This window comes from Antechinus flavipes, chromosome 1, assembly GCF_016432865.1.
Source record: "Antechinus flavipes isolate AdamAnt ecotype Samford, QLD, Australia chromosome 1, AdamAnt_v2, whole genome shotgun sequence".
Classification (NCBI taxonomy): Eukaryota; Metazoa; Chordata; class Mammalia; order Dasyuromorphia; family Dasyuridae; genus Antechinus; species Antechinus flavipes.
The window spans coordinates 432,079,775-432,100,712 of record NC_067398.1 but is presented as its reverse complement, the minus strand read 5'-3'; the positions used below and the strand labels follow the sequence as shown (position 1 = coordinate 432,100,712).

The following is a 20,938-nucleotide window of genomic DNA, read 5'->3' as shown; positions in this document are numbered from 1 at the left end:
AAGATTTACTTTTTTCTTTTCAAAACTGAATTTTAAAAAAATTTATATTATAATTTATTCTTTTAATGCTCTTTGATACTTATTAGATATTTTCTAGGTTAAAAGAAAAGGACCCAAAGTTCTGAGAAAATAAGTCATTTGCTAGCTGAGCTTCCTTATATAAAAAGCCAGAAATATAGCCAAGAGTAAAATTCCACACTTTGAATCCCGGAATGAATGGTAGATAATACCAGTTCCTCTAAACAGAGAATGGCTTTTTACATTTTTGCATTTTTCTTCATCCAATGAATTCAGTTAGACAAATAATTTTTTCTGTAACACTTATTGTCACGATGTCTATGAAAGTAGCATGATTATCCTGGGTTCTAATGCAGCCTGTTCTGATAGGGACAATACTTTTGCCCTGTCTGAGACCCCATAACACAGCCATGGAGAAGGGGTACTTGGAATTGGAAGAAAGAGAGGAGATAAGGCACAAGTGAGTACTGAGTCCAATAGCCTCCTTTTCCCCTGCAGCACCTACATATAGATAGTTTCCATGATGGGGTGGTGGAAAACTGAAGTTTTATACTTTGTACTTTGACACCAAAGCTTTAAAAAGTAGGAAAAGGATTTGTAGCTGATTGCTGATAGTGGCATGATCTAACCAGAGGATCCAAATATCTTTTATTTAGTGTAATGTTCATAGTCTTTTGACCCAGAAGATTAGTGATATTTCTGAGGTCATTTTCACTTTAGTTAAAACAAAAAGCCCCAGATCCTGTCATCTACATGCATGTAAATGAAAGCATTGCATCTTGAAAATATGAGTTTGGTGGGGCAGCTAGGTGGTGCAGTGGATAGAGCACCAGCCCTAAGTCAAGAGGACCTGAGTTCAAATCAAGCCTCAGACACTTAATACTTCCTAGCTGTGTGACCCTGGACAAGTCATTTCATCCTAATTGACTCAGCAAAAAAAAAAAAAAAAAAATTAAGAAAGAAAAGAAAATATGAGTTTGGGTCCCCAAATTGTAGGGATATTTTGACCAAAACTTTGATTACAGTGGTAGCTGGTATTACCTGGAAAGTTATATCTTGGTTAAACAATGAAAGTGTCATGACTGAAAATGGAACATCAAGCTTCTTACAGTTTTTAGAGTTAATTTCCTTACTCCATAATGACTCATTAAAAAAAAAAAATAGAAGTTCTTGTTGGATAAAGAACTAAACTGACTGTTTGGTTAAGTAATAATATAATAATATCTTCTTGTTCTGTCTCATCCATAATGATAAGGTCAACAGGTAAATCATTATTTCATGAACACTCCTTGTTTTGAATTCCATTTTTTTCAAAGAGAATTTGATATTGATAGCTGAAATGTACTATGGCACATGTGTAATCCTGAGAAGCTATATATTGTGTTGTTTTCAGATTGGTGAACATAATCTACAACTGCAGAAAATTACTGATATTTTGGACTCCATTAAGGAAAAGGTAAATTACTTGTAATTTTTTTTTCCCCATGTAGATAGTAACATGCTTTAGAGGAAAGTTCTCAAAGTATCTTATCTAAAATAATTCTTCTAAAGGAACTCATTTTATTTGATCTTTTTTTCTTTAAAGCTTTTTATTTTCAAAGCACATTCATAGAAAGTTTTCAACATCGACCTTTGCAAAACCTTGTGTTCCAAATTATTTTTTCCCTCTCTTCTTCCCATCCCTTCCCCTAGAGGCCAGTAATCTATGTTAAATATGTGCAGTGCTTCTATACATATTTCTACAAATATCATGTTACACAAGAAAAAGCAGATCAAAAAGAGAAAAAAATGAGAAAAGAAAAAAAAGCTACCAAAGAACAAAAAAGGCAAAAATATTATGCTATGATCTACATTCAGTCCCCACAGTCCTCACTGTGGATGTAGATGTCTCTTTCCATCCCAAGTCTATTGGAATTTTTGAAAGGAGCCAAGTTCATCACAGTTGATCATCACATTAATTTGTTAGTGCTTTGTACAATGTTCTCTTGGTTCTATTCAATTCTCTTAGCATCAGTTCATGCAAGTCTCTCCAAGCCTTTCTGAAATCATCCTGCTGGTCATTTCTTACAGAACAATGATATTCCATAATTTCATATACCATAATTTATTCAGCCATTCTCTAACTGATGAGCATCCCCCCGGTTTCCAGTTCCTTGCCACTACAAAAGAGCTGTTACAAACATTTTTGCACTTGTGAATTTTTTCCCCTTTTTTATTGTCTCTGGGATACAAACCCAGTAGAGACACTGCTGGATCAAAGGGTATGCACAGTTTGATAACGTTTTGGACATAGTTACAAATTGCTCTCCAGAATGGTAGAATCTATTTGCAACAATAATGCAATAGTGTAACAGTTTTCCCACATCTCCTCCAACATTCATCATTATCTTTTCCTTTCATCTTAGCCAATGTGAGAGGTGTATAGTGATAATTCAGAGTTCTCTTAATTTGCCTTTCTCTGACCAATAGTGATTTAGAGAATTTTTTCATATAACTAGCAATGATTTTAATTTCTTCATTTGAAAATTGTCTGTTCATATCCTTTGACCGTGTATCATTTGGAGAATGGCTTGTATTCTTATAAATTGGAGTCAATTCTCTATATATTTTAGAAATGAGGCCTTTATCAGAGCCCTTGAGTGTAAATTTTTTTTCCCCAGTTTACCATTTCCCTTCTAAAATTGTCTGCGTTGGTTTTGTTTGTACAAAACCTTTTTAACTTAATATAATCAAAACTATCCACTTTGCATGAGAAATTTATTTTAGATGGAAATTCTGAGAACTTTTCTTTCTGCTAATTTATGTTTCTTTCTTTTAAGGATAGTCAAAAGAAAAAAAAATAGTGTAGATTTGGAGAAGCCTTAGAATGAGTAATGATCAGTAAATAAGAAATGATCTATTGCTACTATTCTTTTGTAGAGTGTAATAAGTTTTAATTAGCTATGGTATGTGAATAATTGATGAATGTCATTATTTATAATGATCCCACTGATGGGGGAATCTTAGCCCATTTAACTTTTATGAAAATGCTTTAAAGGACATTTCTGTAAAGGTAATCAAAATTTATTTGTTTTAATAAAACAATTTAATAAAACAATTTAATAAAACAATAAAACTATATTATTTTTGTAATAAACTCTGTAAGCTTTATATATATATACACGTGTGTGTATGTGTGTATATATATACATATATATACACACATACACACACGTGTATATATAGGTATGTATGTGTGTATGTGTATTTATCTATTAAACTATATAGTATAATTAAAGTATACTATACAATACTGTACTGAATTGTACAAGAAGTAAGTTGTTTAACTATATTATTTATTGGCCAAATACATCTTTTATGTTTTTGGCATTACTAATTAAGGTAATACCTGGTAATCAGAAGACTTTCTCTCTCCCTTCCTCCTTCCTTCCTTCCTTCCTTTTTTCCTTCTTTCTCTCTCTCTCCCTCTCTTTTTCTCTTTCTCTCTTTCTTCATTCTCCAGGGTAAACAAATCCGTTTCACCAATTTTGATCCAACAACTCTACTTCCTCCATCGTGGGACTACTGGACATACCCAGGCTCCCTTACAGTTCCACCTCTTTTGGAGAGTGTCACTTGGATAGTTTTAAAGCAGCCTATAAATATCAGCTCTCAACAGGTACCCTTCCCCTTGTCCCTCTCTAATTTCATCTTTTTTTTTGGGGGGGGGGGGGTGATGAGGCAATTGGGTTTAAGTGATATGCCCAGGGTCACACAGCTAGTATCTAAGTTGATTTTTGTTTTCAAAGGAAACTCTCTGGGAGTTTTCAGTACTATCTTAAGTTTCAGTTTACATATTTATCAGTGAAGCTCCTTGATGGAGTGAAAAGAGTAAGTCAGATTCAAGTCCTGCCTATGCTACTATCTGGTTGACCTTTGGCAAAATGTTTAACTTCTTTGACCTTCAACTTTTTCATCTGCTAAAAAGAAAAATGAGAGTATTGGATAAAATTGCAGGACAGTCAAGAGAGGGCAATGTAACAAAACCCTAGAGATGAGAATATTCAAGAGGAGAATCATCTATAGCGATAGATCTGCAAACGTGAGAAGAAACATGAGGATTGAGAAAAAGCCATTATATATGATAACTCAGTAATTGGTGACTGGAGAATATGGTTTCATTTGAATGATGGTGTTGAAAACCAGTTTTCAGAAGGTAATACCTCAGAAAAGAATGAGAGGAGAGGAAATGAAGACAGCAAATGTAGATTGCTCTTTCAAGGAGTTTAACCAAGCAGAGAAAGAGAGATTTGGGATAATAGCTAATAGAATTGATCATTCACATAATTTTTTTTAAGGATGGAGAAGACCTGGGCATGTTTATAAGAGGCATAGAAAAAAAGTCAGTGATTGAGGACTGAGAATGATAGTGGAATAATCTGTTGATGATGCTTGTGGAGGAGTTGACAAGAAGGGCTGCCTCTTCAAGGGATATAGAGATGAAAGAGGAGTGATGTGAGATGAAGAAGAGTTTTTTTGGGAGTAGTACTGGAGATATTCTCAGCAGACAGAAAGAAGAGAGGGTGCTGTGGGAGGCTTGAGAATTATATAAAATATGATATTAAAGTTTTTAGATTTAAAAAAATAAAAATTTTAGGGGAAAACCCTAGCAATTATGGGAAAGTAGGACAAGCTATATCTAAAAGTGGCACTTCTTTATTTTTATTTTATCATTATTAATAGCTTTTTATTTTCAAAATACATTCAAAGATAGTTTTCAACATTCACCCTTGCAAAACCATCTTATGTTCCAGACTTTTTTCCCTTCTTCCTCTCCAGCTACCTCCCCATAGACAGCAAGTTCCAATATAGGTTAAGTATGTGCAATTCTTTTAAACATATTTTCATATTTATCATGCTGCATAAGAAAAATCAGATAAAAAAGTGAAAAAATGAGATAGGGAAAAAAGCAAGCAGACAACAACAAAAAAAGGTGAAAAGACTATATTGTGATCCACATTCAGTCCCCACAGGCCTTTCTCTTCATCACAAATTTGTTGGAATTGGCTTGAATCACCTCATTGTTGAAAAGACTCAAGTCCATCACAGTTGATCATTATATAATCTAGTTGCTATGTATGATCTCTTAGTTCTATTCAGTTCACTGAGCATCAGTTCATGTAAGTCTCTCCAGGCCTTCCTGAAATCATCCTTCTGATCATTTCTCATAGAACAATAATATTTATATACAATAACTTATTCAGCTATTCCCCAACTGATTGGGCATCTCTTCAGTTTCCAGCTCCTTGCCACTACAAAGAGGGCTACTACACACATTTTGCACATGTGGGTACTTTTCCCTTTTTTGTGAACTCTTAATAGATACAGGCCCAATAGAGACATTGCTGGATCAAAGGGTATGCACATTTTGATAGCCTTTTGGGCATAGTTCCAAATTGCTCTCCAGAATGATTAGATCAGTTCACAACTCCACCAACAATGCAAGTGTTCAGTTTTCCCACATCCCCTCCAGCATTTATCATTTTCTTTTCCTGTCATCTTAGCCAATCTGAGAGGTGTGTAGTGATATGTTAGAGTTGTATTAATTCCCTGTAGTGATATGTCAGAGTTGTATTAATTTCCTTTTCTCTAATCAGTAGTGTCTTGGAGCATTTTTTTATATAAGTAGAAAGATTTTCTTCATCTGAAAATTGTCTGTTCATATTTTTTGACCATTTATAAATTGGGGAATGGCTTGTATTTTTATAAATTTGGGTCAGTTATCTATATATTTTAGAAATGAAGCCTTTTGTAAAAAAAATTCCCAGTTTTCTGCTTTCCTTCTACTCTTGTCTGCATTAATTTTGTTTGTACAAAAACTTTTGACTTGATATAATCAAAATTATCCATTTTGATTTTCACAATGTCCTCTAGTTCTTCTTTGGTTATTAGTTCCTTCTTTCTCCATAGATCTGAGATGTAGACTATTCCTTGTTATCTTAATTTGCTTACTGTATCACCCTTCATGTCTAAATCATTGAACCCATTTTGACTTTATCTTGTTATAGGGTGCTATATATTCAATGCCTAGTGTCTGCCATACTATTTTCCAGTTTTCCCAGAAATTTTTGTCAAATAGTGAGTTCTTATCCCAGAAGCTGGAGTCTTTAGGTTTATACAAACACTAGATTAGACAGTAGTTATTAACTATTGTGACTTGTGAACCTAATCTATTCCACTGATCAACTACTCTATTTCTTAGCCAGTACCAAATGGTTTTGATGACAGATGCTTTATAATATTGTTTTAGGTCTGGTACATGTAGAAAAGGTACCACTTTATGCTTTGATTTCAGATGTAGAGAGGGGGAAGAAATGCATTATAGAGATAAAGGCAAAGGCATAGAAACAGGAGAATAATAGAATAATAGCAGGGAGGCCACTTTGACTAGAGAAAGGAATATATATACATATACATACATACATACATATATATATATATATGAGAGTCTCATGTAATAACCATAGAGTCCTGTTTCTAGTCGTATATGAGAGTCTCATGTAATAACCACAGAGTCCTATTTCTAGTCGTTCTTCGCTCCAAATTAATATTCTTAAGACACAGTGTAGGACCTATACTTCTTTTGATCAGAAATATTTAATGCTCCTAAGGATAAAATATAATCTCTTCCATCTAGCATTTAGTGTCCCACAGTTTGGCTGCCATTTACCTTTCAAACTCATTTTCATATCATTTCCTGTCAAGCACTTTGCATTCTAGTCAGATTAGCCTACTTGTTAATCAAAAGCCCATTTCTTGTTTTTTTGTGTGTGTAACTGCAGTGACTTTCCTCCCTTCAGGTAATCTTTCCTGATATCGCTGTCTGTGTTCTCACCCTCCTTAAACTACTTTCAGTTGATTCCTTTTTGGGCCTTCTCCCCAACCTTTCCTAGTAGCAAGTTCCTCCAGAGAAGGAATTGTTTTATGATTCTTTTCCCTGGTATTTACCGAATTACCTGTCTGGTCCAAACACAGGTTCTTGGGCCACACCCCAATAAAGGGGCCAGAGAGCCTAGCATAAATGAAGGGAACGAAGAAAGAATGGGAGAACAGTTGTGCAGGTCAAGAGAAGAGAGACTTTCCATGCGGAATATTGTTTTGTTTTTCTTAGATATGAGTAGAGGCTTAATAAACATTTGTGGAATTGAATTGAATCATTTAGGTAGCTTCCTTGCCTTGGATTGGTGCCACAGAACATAGCCTTATGATGGATGACATACACGGAGCCCTTGTAAATATAACATAAAGGTGATAATAATAAGATCCATACTTTATGAATGTGCTTCTTATTAGATGCATGACTTTAACCAATTCACTTAACCTCAAAGAGAACCTATATTTCTTCTTCTGGAGAATGAGGAAAGGTCTTTTTCAACTCTTAAATCTTGTGATTTTGTTACGTTAGCTAACTTTGCCTAGGCTGCCCTCCAGTCCTGTCACCAGAGGCAACTAGGTAGATATAGTTGCAGAGTTATCATTTACCATACATAAAGCACAGAGAATGACAGATATCTGTTATCTTATTTGTATCATTAAATGAAAATAAGGAGCCAAGAGACCTGGGTCCTTTCAAGAATCCTGCTACTGAGAACTTTGTGACTCAGATAAGTCATGTAACAATTCTAAGCCTCAGTTCCTTATCTATAAAATGGGGATGATCATGCATATTCTGTCTAATCCAAAATATTGTTTTGATGATCAAAAGAAGTTAGTTACAGGATCACAGATGTGGAAAGGACCCCAGAAGCCATTTAATCCAACCCCTACCTAGCCCGATCTTCTGTGTGGAAGACATTTGAAAGTAAACATTGCCATACAAATTGAAATTGATTCCCGAGAATTAGTTAGGTATTCCACTTTCCTTATGATTATAAGGAATATTCAAAAGAATAGAGTATCAGTTAGGAGATATAGGTTCTGAATCTAATTCTCCCATTATCTGTGTGTAATTCTTTAAAAAAATTATAATAGTATTTTATTTTTCCAAACACACATAGTTTTAAGCATTCATTTTTTTAAGACTTTGTGTTCCAAATTTTTCTCCCTCCCTTCCTTACATCCTTCCTCCTCAAGAGAGAAAACAGTCTGATATAGGTTAAACACATCCAGTCCTTTAAAATATTTCCATATTTGTCATGTTGTACAAGAAAAATCAGACCAGGAGATGCTAAGTGAACTGAGTACTAAGATGCTAACTGAACTGAGTAGCACTAAAAGAACATTATACATAGATTGTGAGGATCAACTCTGATGGATTTGACTCTTTTTAACAGTGAGGTAATTCAGGCCAGCTCCAACATCCCAACAAACTTGTGATGGAGAGAACCATCTGCATCCAGAAAGAGGACTATGGGGACTAAATGTGTATCACAACATAATGTTTTCACCATTTTTGTTTGCTTGCTTTTGTTTCTCTTTTTCCTTTTTCCCCCTTTTTGATCTGATTTTTCTTGTGGACTACTTGCTGTCTAAGGGAAGAGGATGGGGAGAAGGAAAGGAGAAAAATTTGGAATACAAAGTTTTACAAGGGTGAAAACTATCTTTGCATGTATTTGAAAATAAAAAGCTATTATTTTTTAAAAAGAAAAAAAAAAGAAAAATCAAGCCAAAAGAGAAAAAAACAAACAAAAGGTGAAAATATTGTGCTTTGATCCACATTCAGTTTCAACATAGTATTCTCTCCACATATAATTGGCATTTTCCATCTCTGTCTTGGATCCCCTCATTTCTGAGAAAAGCTAAGTCCATCACAGTTGATTATCTCATAGTCTTGTTGTTAGTATGCCAATGCTGCCTTGGATCTGCTTACTTCACTCAGTATCACTTCATATAAATCTTTCCAGGTCTTTTGAAATCAGCTTGTTCATCATTTCTTATAGAATTATAATATTCCATTACCTTCATATAGCATAATTTATTTAGTCATTCTCAATGGATGGGCATCCACTAAGTTTCCGATTCTTTGCCATTACAAAAAGAGTTGCTACAAACTATCTATATATAATCTTGTATAAATTACTTTATTTCTCTTGGTCTTCTCTTCATCCATGAAACAGGATGATTACATGAGAGCTACGAGTATACCCACCTCCAAAATTCTTTAATTCAGTCTCAGATACCATCTCCTACATAAAATCTCTCCTGATTTCCTTCAATTGTTACTGCTTTTCCCTACTCAAAATTAATGTGCATTTATTTTTGAAAATTTTTCTATTTATTTACTTAGGAATGGTTTTCTCTCTTATCCCTACTCCTACAATAAAAATGTAAGTTCCTTAAGGGTAGGGATTATTTGGGTTTCTTTTTACTTTGTGTACCTTACCATTTAACTGGTATATTAATAAGCAGTTATTCAAGTAGTAAGCAAAGATTTATTATGTGCTAGGCACTGTGCTAAGAGCTGGAATGAAATATCCACTACACTCAAGAAACTTATGTTAATAAGTATTTGACTTGCATTTTAAATATCATGACATAATAGAAAGAGCTCAGGTTTAGAGATGTAGGACCTGCATTCAATGACAATGGTCAAATTATTTAACCTGTATGCTTTATTTTTATCTCTAAAATGTGTATAATAATAAAGCCCTCCTGAGACTCTTAAATCACTACAAGATGGTTTAACTTTTAGAAATTTTTTTCGAGAACTGGAATGACCACCAGACTAGAATCCAAGAGATTTGGGTTCTACTTCTGGCTCCCTTAATCTTTACCTGTATGACATTTTCACAAATAACTTCACTCTTTGGCCCCATGTTTTTTATGTGTAAAAAGGAAAAAAAAAACCAGACATTTATTAAGTGACTACTGATGCCAGGTATTGTATTAAATGCTTTATAAATATTATCTTATTTGATCCTTGCACGAACCCTAAGAAGTAGATGTCATTATTATTTTTATTTTATACTTTGGTAAACTGAAGCATCAAGCAGTGACAAACTTTGTCTAGGGTCACTCAGTCTAAAGCTGGATGTGAACTTAGGCTTTTCTGACTGTAGGGTCTATTTTCTATCCTTGTACCATATAGCTGCCTCTTAAAAAAAATAAAAATCTATAAAATGAGCAGGATGAACTAGATGATCTCTAAGACCCCCCCTCCCCCTTAGTTTTATTTCTGTGATAGAATGAGGATAATAATTCTTGTACCTCCTATCTCATAAGGATATTATAGGGAAAATGCTCTGTAGACTTTAAAGCATATGGGAATGATTCTTCCTTAATCTTTATGTTTTCATTCTATATTATTTCCGATTAAACCCACTGTATCTTGTTTATATAGTTATTTGTATATTGTCTTTTCCTTTAGACTGTGAGCTCCTTAAGAGTAAAAATTGTCTTTGGCTTTTCTTTGTTTCTCCAGTGCTTAGCAAATATAGTGCCTGGCATATAGGAGGCACTTAATAAGTGCTAGTTGATTAATAACAATGATAAAGTTAGGCTACCTCAGAAAACCCCTTGGCATTAGCCTGTTTTATTTTATCGAGTGAAATGTGCCATCCCTGGAAATTTTCCCTAGCATCCTTATCTCATCTGAACTGGACTGCTTTATGAAGTCTGACTGCTTCTAACCAAGTAACAGACGTTGGGCATCATTTTCCTGTTGAGCTTCAAACATGCCCCGATTTGCATTGGATGTTCCTCAGAATTCTCTTGTCCCTGTTCTTCCTTGGGATGGGAGGCAGCCTAGTACAATGGTAAGCACACCTAACTCTGGAATAAGAAGACCTGGGTTCAAGGCCTGTCTCTGACTCTTATTGATTGTGTGACCTTGGATAAGCCAATACCTCTTTTGACTTCAGTTTCCTCTGTAAAATGGAAGAGCTGGCTTAGATGGCTTCCAAGCCCCTAGCCATTCTAAATATATGATTTTGGTTGAGGCAAAAGACCTAGAAATGTTTATTTAACCTTTCAGTAGAAATCTGAAGTAGGCTATGCTTGAGTGAGATGGCAGCTAACCAATAAATGTTTTTCAGCATGTCAGGTGTATTGCAGCCTTATAAAAGTCCTTCAGATGTCAAGGTGATTTTTCTCCTATCTCACATGTTCTCTTATTTGTTAATTTTACCAGGATATGATTAATTTATTAAATACAGAGGGACCTGATTCTCACATACTTCAATAAGGGCATGATTGATTCTTTAAAGCCTCTTGGAAAATGTTCAACCAATCATAGAATCACAGACTGAGAACTGGGAGAATCTTGGAGATCCTCCAGCCCAGCCTCCTCATTTTTCTTTTTTTTTTTTTTTTTATTTTTTATTTAATAATTACATTATATTGACACTTGTTTCTGTTCCGATTTTTTTCCCCCTCCCTCCCTCCACCCCCTCCCCTAGATGGCAAGCAGTCCTTTATATGTTGGATATGTTGCAGTATATCCTAGATACAATATATGTTTGCAGAACCGAACAGTTCTCTTGTTGCGTAGGGAGAATTGGATTCAGAAGGTATAAATAATCCGGGAAGAAAAACAAAAATGCAGATAGTTTACATTCGTTTCCCAGTGTTCTTTCTTTGGGTGTAGCTGCTTTTGTCCGTCATTTATCAATTGAAACTCAGGTCTCTTTGTCAAAGAAATCCACTTCCATCAAAATATGTCCTCATACAATATCGTTGTCGAAGTGTATAATGATCTCCTGGTTCTGCTCATTTCACTTAGCATCAGTTCTTGTAAGTCTCGCCAGTCCTCTCTGTATTCATCCTGCTGGTCATTTCTTACAGAACAATAATATTCCATAACATTCATATACCACAATTTACCCAGCCATTCTCCAATTGATGGGCATCCATTCATTTTCCAGTTTCTAGCCACTACAAACAGGGCTGCTACAAACATTTTGGCACATACAGGTCCCTTTCCCTTCTTTAGTATTTCTTTGGGGTATAAGCCCAATAGAAACACTGCTGGATCAAAGGGTATGCACAATTTGATAATTTTTTGGGCATAATTCCAGATTGCTCTCCAGAATGGTTGGATTCGTTCACAACTCCACCAACAATGCATTAGTGTCCAGTTTTCCCGCATCCCCTCCAACATTCATCATTATTTTTTCCTGTCATCTTAGCCAATCTGACAGGTGTGTAGTGGTATCTCAGAGTTGTCTTAATTTGCATTTCTCTGATCAATAATGATTTGGAACACTCTTTCATATGAGTGGTAATAGTTTCAATCTCATCCTCTGAAAATTGTCTGTTCATATCCTTTGACCATTTATCAATTGGAGAATGGCTTGATTTCTTATAAATTTGAGTCAGTTCTCTATATATTTTGGAAATGAGGCCTTTATCAGAACCTTTAACTGTGAAAATGTTTTCCCAGTTTGTTGCTTCCCTTCTAATCTTGTTTGCATTAGTTTTATTTGTACAAAGGCTTTTTAATTTGATGTAATCGAAATTTTCTATTCTGTGATCAGTAATGGTCTCTAGTTCATCTTTGGTCACAAATTTCTTTCTCCTCCACAAGTCTGAGAGATAAACTATTCTATGTTCCTCTAATTTATTTATAGTCTTGTTCTTTATGCCTAGGTCATAGACCCATTTTGATCTTATCTTGGTATATGGTGTTAAGTGTGGGTCCATGCCTAATTTCTGCCATACTAATTTCCAATTATCCCAGCAGTTTTTATCAAATAATGAATTATTTTCCCAGAAGTTAGGGGCTTTGGGTTTGTCAAACACTAGATTGCTATAATTGACTATTCTGTCTTGTGGGCCTAGCCTTTTCCACTGATCCACTAATCTATTTCTTAGCCAATACCAAATGGTTTTGGTGACTGCTGCTTTATAATATAATTTTAGATCAGGTACAGCTAGGCCACCTTCATTTGATTTTTTTTTCATTAATTCCCTTGAGATTCTCGACTTTTTATTGTTCCATATGAATTTTGTTGTTATTTTTTCTAGATCAATAAAATATTTTCTTGGAAGTCTGATTGGTATAGCACTAAATAAATAGATTAGTTTAGGGAGTATTGTCATCTTTATTATGTTCGCTCGGCCGATCCAAGAGCACTTAATATTTTTCCAATTATTTAAGTCTGACTTTATTTGTGTGGAGACTTTTTTATAATTTTGCTCATATAATTCCTGACTTTCCTTTGGTAGATAGATTCCCAAATATTTTATGGTATCAACAGTTATTCTGAATGGAATTTCTCTTTGTATCTCTTGCTGTTGGGTTTTGTTGGTGATGTATAAAAATGCTGAGGATTTATGGGGACTCCTCATTTTTCAAATGAGGAAACCAAAGCACTAAGAAATGAAGTGATTTGCCCTTACATCATATAGGTAATAAGTGGCAAAGTGGCAAAATTAGCATTGGCTTCATCATTTTACATATAAAACTGTTCCTCCTAATTGTAACTGGATAGGTTTTTAAGAAATCACAGCTCTTAAGAATCACGAGGTAGTCATAGTTTGTCCAAAATTGACTTTTGAAGGGCAATTAATTAATGGATAGAACACAGACCCTGCAGAATGGCTGTTCTTTATAGCTAAACCAAAGAATAGCTGCAAAGCAGAGTACTAGTGTGATTAATTGTTTCACTTTGAAATGTTTTAATATGAATATTATAATAGTCACTAAAGAGTGTTAAAACTTTTCAAAAATGTTCATTCTTAATTGGGAATGAGGTTCTTTTGATATTTTAAATCTATTTCTGTATAGAGTTTACAACTGTTAGGAAATGGCATTAAGCTTTTAATTTTTTCAAAATTTTATTAGTATTGTGTGTTTTATGTCTCCTTCCTTTCTTAATATGTCCTTTTGTTCCTTTGTACTGAGCAAATCACCTTCTGTAACAAAAGAGTTAAAAAAAAAAAAAAAAGGAGAGACAAAAGCAATTCAGTCAATTTAAAACCACAGATCAACTAAGTCTTGATGATACATGCAGTGTTCCTCATCTACAGTCTCACCTAAGAAAGGAAGGAGGCAGGCCACTTATATTTATTAAAATATAAAATGTGATTAAATGTTCTTAGCACTGTTGAGAAGAGTTTTCTAGTCACTAATTTAATTCTTTTTATGAGGGAAAGCTACTAAATACTGTTTTTTATATAGATACCTTATAATATAAATAAACAACACACTTTTATGTATACATTGGTGCTTGTGATATGTAGTGTCAGCAGTATTAGTTGCTAACATTTTCATTAATATTTTAAAACTATGCTTTCATGTCACCTTAAACTTACCTCATACTTGGAAGAAAAAAATTGGCAAGTAAAAGAGGTTTTTTTACATAAAAATTATTTTAGGATCCCTCTTCCACATTTGTATTCCTTCTCAGTTTTCATAGATTATTTTTTTAAAATTAAGCATATTTGTGTTTGAGACCCTGTCTCATTCTACCATGTAATGTTACGAGCAGGGAAATTTTTTTTTCTCTTTATTTAGGAAGTTGTTGCAAAATATTTTTCCCTGTAGCTTTGCCATTGTTCTACCTTGCCAACTGAAGCTGTGGCCTGAAGTACAGGTCAGGTGTTTCAATCTACCTTCTCTTGATTCACTCAAACCTATTTTTCTTCCCTGAACTCAGAACACTTAAGTGCTAAAGTCTTGATCTAATTAACATGCCAGTGAGAAGATTTACTGTTTTCTAACATTTTGGGGAATGTATTTTTCATTCTTGTCATTAACACAGCTTGATTGCCAATGATAGAAGTTGTGACTTTTGATCACCTAAATTGTCTGAATTGACTTTGCATATGAAATTCACTGGATCAAATTGCTCAGCTCTCTTCAACTTCATTGTGACTTTTTAAACATTGTTTTTCTGTTAGTGATATTGGAGTCATGTCAGTCTATATCCTTGAACAATGACATAGTCTTTGCATGTAACATTTTTTACTATGTGGCGATGCATGTAATAAAGGAAAAAAAACCCACTATTAATTTCTTTCAAGTAATATAAAGTTTTGTAAAAATTTACCTTGCATAAAATCTAGCAATATAGAAAAATCATGAAATGTTCTTGGATAATCATTTAGAAGGATACTGAAAAGCCAACTTTTAAAGAAATTAATGTCCTGAAAAAGTCAGGAAATACTCTAATAAGTTTCACTGGTGTTACTGCTTCAGAAATATGTTAAGAGTTTGAGTTGAGAAGAAAAATTAGGTGAGATTTTCTTGGTCACATTGGTTGTCTCTAAATTATCAAGTAACTAGAAAATCTTAACTTTCACTGTGAAGACTTAGTTTAATTTGAGCTTATACTGTTGTAAACATCAGTATCCAACTCTTTTTTCTTTATGTCAGTAAAATGTAAGCTCCTTGAGATTGCTTAATTTTTGTCTTGAATATAATAGGTGATTAATGAAAGTTGGTCTAATATATCACAGTGTATCATATACAGAAGAATGTACCAAATTATTTACTATGGGCCTACTGACTTTGAGAAAATATTGCCCATTTATTCAAAAGATCTCCCCCCTCTTCCCTTCCCCATTTTTGGCTATTACTACACAGTTTCTGCTTTGGTTCCCATTCAGTAAATTACCCTGTTGATAACTGGTGTTAGATGCAATGCTTGGCACTGAGTACACAATGAAATGAATGAAACAATCTTTACTTACAAGGAATTTACATTCTTGGTTATTCAGATACAAAAATTTCTACTTGACTAGCCAGGCTTAGCCCAAGTCTTAGCATACTATTAAGCATGCAAAAGAACAAAATTTTATCCCTGCAAAATATTTTATAATCTGAATATTGTTATCGGTCATCCTTTGTTTTTGAAGACTAAACTAAAAGTTAAATGGCATTGTGCTTTTTTCATCCTTAGTATTCTACCCAATGTTTTACAAAACATGGCAACAATTTTCATAGTTCAGGATACATTCTAGTTAAGAAGAAAATCTTACATTAATGTTTGAAAGAATATAAAAACCAGGGTTCAGTATTGCTGAAAAAATCTGCATTCTATTTTAGACAAAGTCTATCAGAGACAAATTGTTAATAAAGAAAAATTTCTACTTGGCGAGAGAGGTACAGAATCTTCTTCACTAATCAGAATGTACTCTTTCTTACGGGCAACTTTCCAACTTAGATTTTATGATGCTCATGTAATAGGATAAAATGAAATAGAAATACATAATTTAAATAAAATTTTTTTTTGATTTACTAAACAGTTCAGTTTTGTATTATTAATGCCAGCTGCTGACATTCTTGGAGAAAATGTCTTTGAGAAACTAATCATCCACTTTTTAACTATTCCCCTTTCAGCATAAGCAAAGGTGAACAAAGACATACCAAACTGAATTAAACAAAGCTTGGTCACTATAAACAACACTGTCTCTTAAGTTTAGGAAATTGTGGTCTTTCTCTGAAACTGATAAAGTAATGATAGCTAATATTTAGAAAGTGCTTTAATATTTGAAAAGTTCATAACTTCTATTTTCTCATTTGACCCTCACAACAGTTGTATGAGGTAGATATTTTTATTAGACAGTTTTACAAATGAGAGAGGCTGAGAAAGATTAGAGGCCTTGCTCAGGGACATATAGCTAGCTAGCTAGCTTCTGAATCAGGATTGCGATGGAGGCTTCTTATTTCACTTTATAGGTGAAACATTTAGGTCCAAATACAAAACCAAAAAATAACTAAGTCGACAACCAATATCAGTTGAATACAATATGTAGTAAAAGCAGCTCAACCTCTATTATTGACTTTAAGCTTTAGTTTAAACATTTATGAAACATCTGTTATGTGTCAGAGATCATGCTAAGCCTTGGAGATGCAAAAAGAGGCCTAACATTGTCTCTAGGAGCTTATGGTCTATTAGATACTTTGGCCAGGACAACCCAGGACCAACTTTAAAGTTTTCCATGTGTATTACGTGCATCCTCATTCAGTCTTCACAACTCTAACAACAGTATCTTAATTTGTTATTTTTACCATTTTACAGATGGTGAAAGTAAGGGTTAGAGAGGTTGTCCCCAGGCTCTCAGGAAGTGTTTGAGGTGGGTCTTCCTGACTTAAAGTTACATCCCACTGAGCTACCTGTCCAGTGATTATTCCCACTTAATAGATGGAAACATTGGAGCTCTGAGAGATTGATTTATCTAAGGTCTGCATCTGTCAAACAGTGAAATCAGGACTTTAAGCCTATGTCTGTATGCTGGATTTAGTATCAGAGGACCTGGGTTTAAATCTTGGTCCTGTCACTTAATCCTTTGGACACAATGAAATTAACTTCTCTCTCCCCCAGTTCCCTCATTTAGAGAATGAAGGGGTTAGATTTAATGATCTCTAAATTCCTCTCTAAATTTTTATCTACAATTCTATGACCTGATTTCCACTTGAATACTCTTGCTACCATGTTGAAACAATATATAGAAAAATCACCTCAGTGAGAGAGAATGAATGTTCATGTATTCAACATTAAGTACCTACCTTGTGCCAGGCAGCCTGCGAGGTGCTGGTGATACCAAGTCAGAACTGAAATAATGCCTACCCTCAAGGAGCTTATGTTGTATTTGTGTAGGGCAAGAGAAGTGTTGTGTGTGTGTAACAATGCTGAGCAACATATGTGATATGGTCTATTGTAATGTGCGGGATTGGGAAGCTTAGTGGGGGAGGGGAAGGAGAAAGACACCAGGGGCAGATTGCCATGGGGACTGACCCAAAGAGAACAGCAGCCATGGGATGGTCCACAAGTAGAGTTTACAGGGAAAATTTAACCTCAGGGACATGACTGGGATTTCTACAGAGGGTGGGTTTCAGGAGTTTGGCATAACTTGGATTTCAGACTGGACCACCTCCCCAAAGGGTGGGACCATGGAGATAAACTGATCTCTACCAGAACCTTCTGCCTGCTTGCCTCAGGGATCAATTCTTTAGTTTTTCTTGGTCCAAAACAATATTCAGGATCTCATCATATGGACATTCAAAAATAATAAATAATATTTATTTAGAAGAGAGGAAAAAGAGATGTTAGTATAATTACTATATAGTTTCAAACTGACTGGTCATAGAGTTGTAGTAGATCTTGGCAAGGGTTAAGTGCTAGGTATGTCAGCTTTCTGTGTGGAAGTATTTACCCAGTTGGCGTGACAATTGAGTGTTGAAATATCTGCCTCTTTTCTTTAACAGCTAGCCAAATTCCGAAGTCTTCTGTACACTGCAGAGGGTGAGGCAGCTGCCTTCTTGTTGAGCAACCACCGTCCACCACAACCTCTGAAGGGCCGGAAAGTGAGAGCCTCGTTCCGCTAAAAGTTTTCCCTGAAAATAACTGAAACACATAGATAGGACTGTGGAAGGGTCTTTTTTAAATTCACCCAGAGTGATTTGCTTGAAACCTTATTTAGTTTATGGGCATGACATTTTGAAGACTGAAGTCCTGAATTTATTCATGATGAAAGAACACTTCTTTTAATCGTTAGTGCAAAATGTAATTTGGTCACCCCAGATTAGCATGTTAGCACATATGCATTAAATGTTGTTTGTCTTGTCTCAGACTGTGAAATTACCTTCATGTCCATTGGTGAGAAAGTATCCTGAACAATACGCCTTGCCAGGGAAGCCAAATTGCTCACTTCTCTTAAGGAATTTCTAGTTAAAAACTGAATTTTGTCTTTAATGTTAGTAGGATTTTACTAGTCCTAATACCAATGAATCTGTTTAGCCAATTAATTGAGAGTTTTTAAATTGTAACCTGTGGATGCTGTCTCTTTTTAAAATAAATCTTTGTCTTAATTGCCAATTTAGATATTTGGAATTTTTTTTTTAGGATAATGTATTAATCATTGAGGAACATGGAGCAAAGTATTAAATGAATGCATCTAAGAGAGTCTGGATTAGTCGATATAGATCTTCCATCCAAGCAGGAGGGCAAGTCACTAAAACTCTCAGTGCCCCAGCTATTCTTATACATACTATGAGTTGCAGAACAGTTGCCATTTGGTGGAGGGAATTCTCTAGAGAGATGAAATCCAGATTAAATAGAATAAATCAAAAAGTCTAGAGGCCAAGCATGACTAATAAAATATGTGACAGAATAATCTGCTAATAGTATTATAAAGAATAAATTGTTACTTGATACTATATTTGACTTCTGCCATAAAAATACATTTTTATTAACTCATTTGGAAACAAACAGAAATTTTTTAAACTGTGTGGAGTTCTCTATGATGTTATAAAGTGATTTTGTAGGCTTCATTGTATTTCACAGGCAAACCTGCACCTAGAGTATGGCATAAACAGACCCTTGCCAATGACTGAAGGAACTAATCCTATTTCAGAGAAAGGGTAGGAGTAGGGAAAAAACTGCTAGCTGGTGCTAAAATTACCAGAAATTCAATATATTCTACTCACAAATTTTGGGGTGCAGCATTTCCTACTTCACTTCCACATTTGGTGAACAATTATTATGGTTTCTTTCTGGCCTTTCTAGGTGTCTACTTTATTTTAACTTGATGTAACTTGGTATTAAAAGGATCCTCGGGGGTTATCCCAATTCACTTTCACTATTAAATAAATTAAATGACACTAAATAGAATACTTTACTGTCTCCAGATGGTTATAATTCATTTTCTTTGTTGTTGGGTTTTCTTTTTTTGAGAAAGTGTTGATTCTGTAGATTTGTGTTTCTTTGATTTTGCAGATTTGTTTAATATTGAACTTTATTTGAAAATAGATTTTAACTATGAATTTGTTTTGAAATATTTTCTCAGAGTAATTTGGTATTAAAATACATAATTGTAATAATTGTGTTTTATATTTTGGTTCAATTTAATTTGAAATTCTTTGAACATTTATATTTCTTATTGAGACTAATATATACCAAGAGTAAATTTAATGTTAAAAAACAACCTCAAGTCAAATGTCTTTATGATGTAGTTTTTAAAGGGGAATTCTGATTAAATTCTGATTAATTGAACTTGTACACATGCTTTTGAGTTATAATTGTTATAAAAACACCTGTGTTGAAAAAAGAAACCAGTTTGAAAAAGTTAACTGTGAAATCTTGTAGTTGGTTAAATAGCCTTGTTTTTCTCAGAAAATCTAGGAATATATATACATCTGGAGAATATGGCCCTAATTGTGGTGTTCCTGAGTTACTGTCTCGGCATTATATATGAATTTCTTTTTCTATACATTTGTCTTATCAAATTTACCCTCAGGTTTAGCACAGCACCTAGACAAGCTAGTTCTTTAACTGCAGAACCTAGTATCTTGGTTTCTGGCATCACTGCTGCTCTAGATCATGCAAGTTTGCTCCTATAACCTTTCTTCTCTTTCTTCTCTTCTTAGCAGCTCTCTTTCCCTTCCCTGCCCTTTCCTCTTTATCTCTTCTTTCTTTACTTTTTTCTCATCTTCTCTCATCTCTTCTCCCTGCTTTCCTTTTTCTTTCCTCCCTCTCCAAATGCCACCAAAATGGAATATTTAAAGGTTGGGGACAGCTAGATGGAATAGTGAATAGTACTGATCCCGGACTCTGAAAAACCTGAGAATAAATCCAGCCTTAGACACTATCTATGTGATTTTGGGCAAGTATTTTAAATGTTTGCTCCAATTTCCTGGAGCAACAAAAAACCAGGATTGTTGTAAGGACCAAACGAGAAAATTATAAAGCATTTTACATAGTCTCTGGCACACAGTAAATCTGATATAAATATTAGCTATTATTATGAAACAAATGACTTATCTTAGTTCATTTTGAACCTGTTGCTAGTTGTTGTGAATACTTAAGGGAAAAAAAAAAGGAAGACATTCCTCACTCTCCCTTAAAAGTAAGCTGCTATTTCATGGTACACTGGGTAGACAGGTTAAGTGAGAAGAGGATAAGATCTGCTGGTTTACATGATAAAGAATGCTATTGGGCCTAACACCTTAAAAGCAGCTTTAGTTGCGGCATTGACAAGAGATATTTTAGACAAAATG

General features: G+C 34.4%; 1 protein-coding gene across 2 annotated transcripts in view; it reads left to right on the top strand.

Moving 5' to 3' along the window:
• Positions 1–18,762, top strand: part of CA13 (carbonic anhydrase 13) — a 48,132-nt gene extending 29,370 nt beyond the window's left edge. The window contains exons 5-8 of one of the 2 annotated variants that reach the window (XM_051969958.1): positions 1,412–1,474; positions 3,521–3,676; positions 16,962–17,016; positions 18,149–18,244. In XM_051969958.1, coding sequence (XP_051825918.1) covers positions 1,412–1,474; positions 3,521–3,676; positions 16,962–17,015 — 273 coding nt within the window. In that variant the 3' untranslated portion in view covers position 17,016; positions 18,149–18,244. Of the gene's footprint in view, positions 1–1,411; positions 1,475–3,520; positions 3,677–16,961; positions 17,017–18,148 lie in introns of both variants that reach the window. The other variant, XM_051969957.1, reaches the window with a different exon arrangement.
• The last annotated feature ends 2,176 nt before the right edge of the window (positions 18,763–20,938 follow it).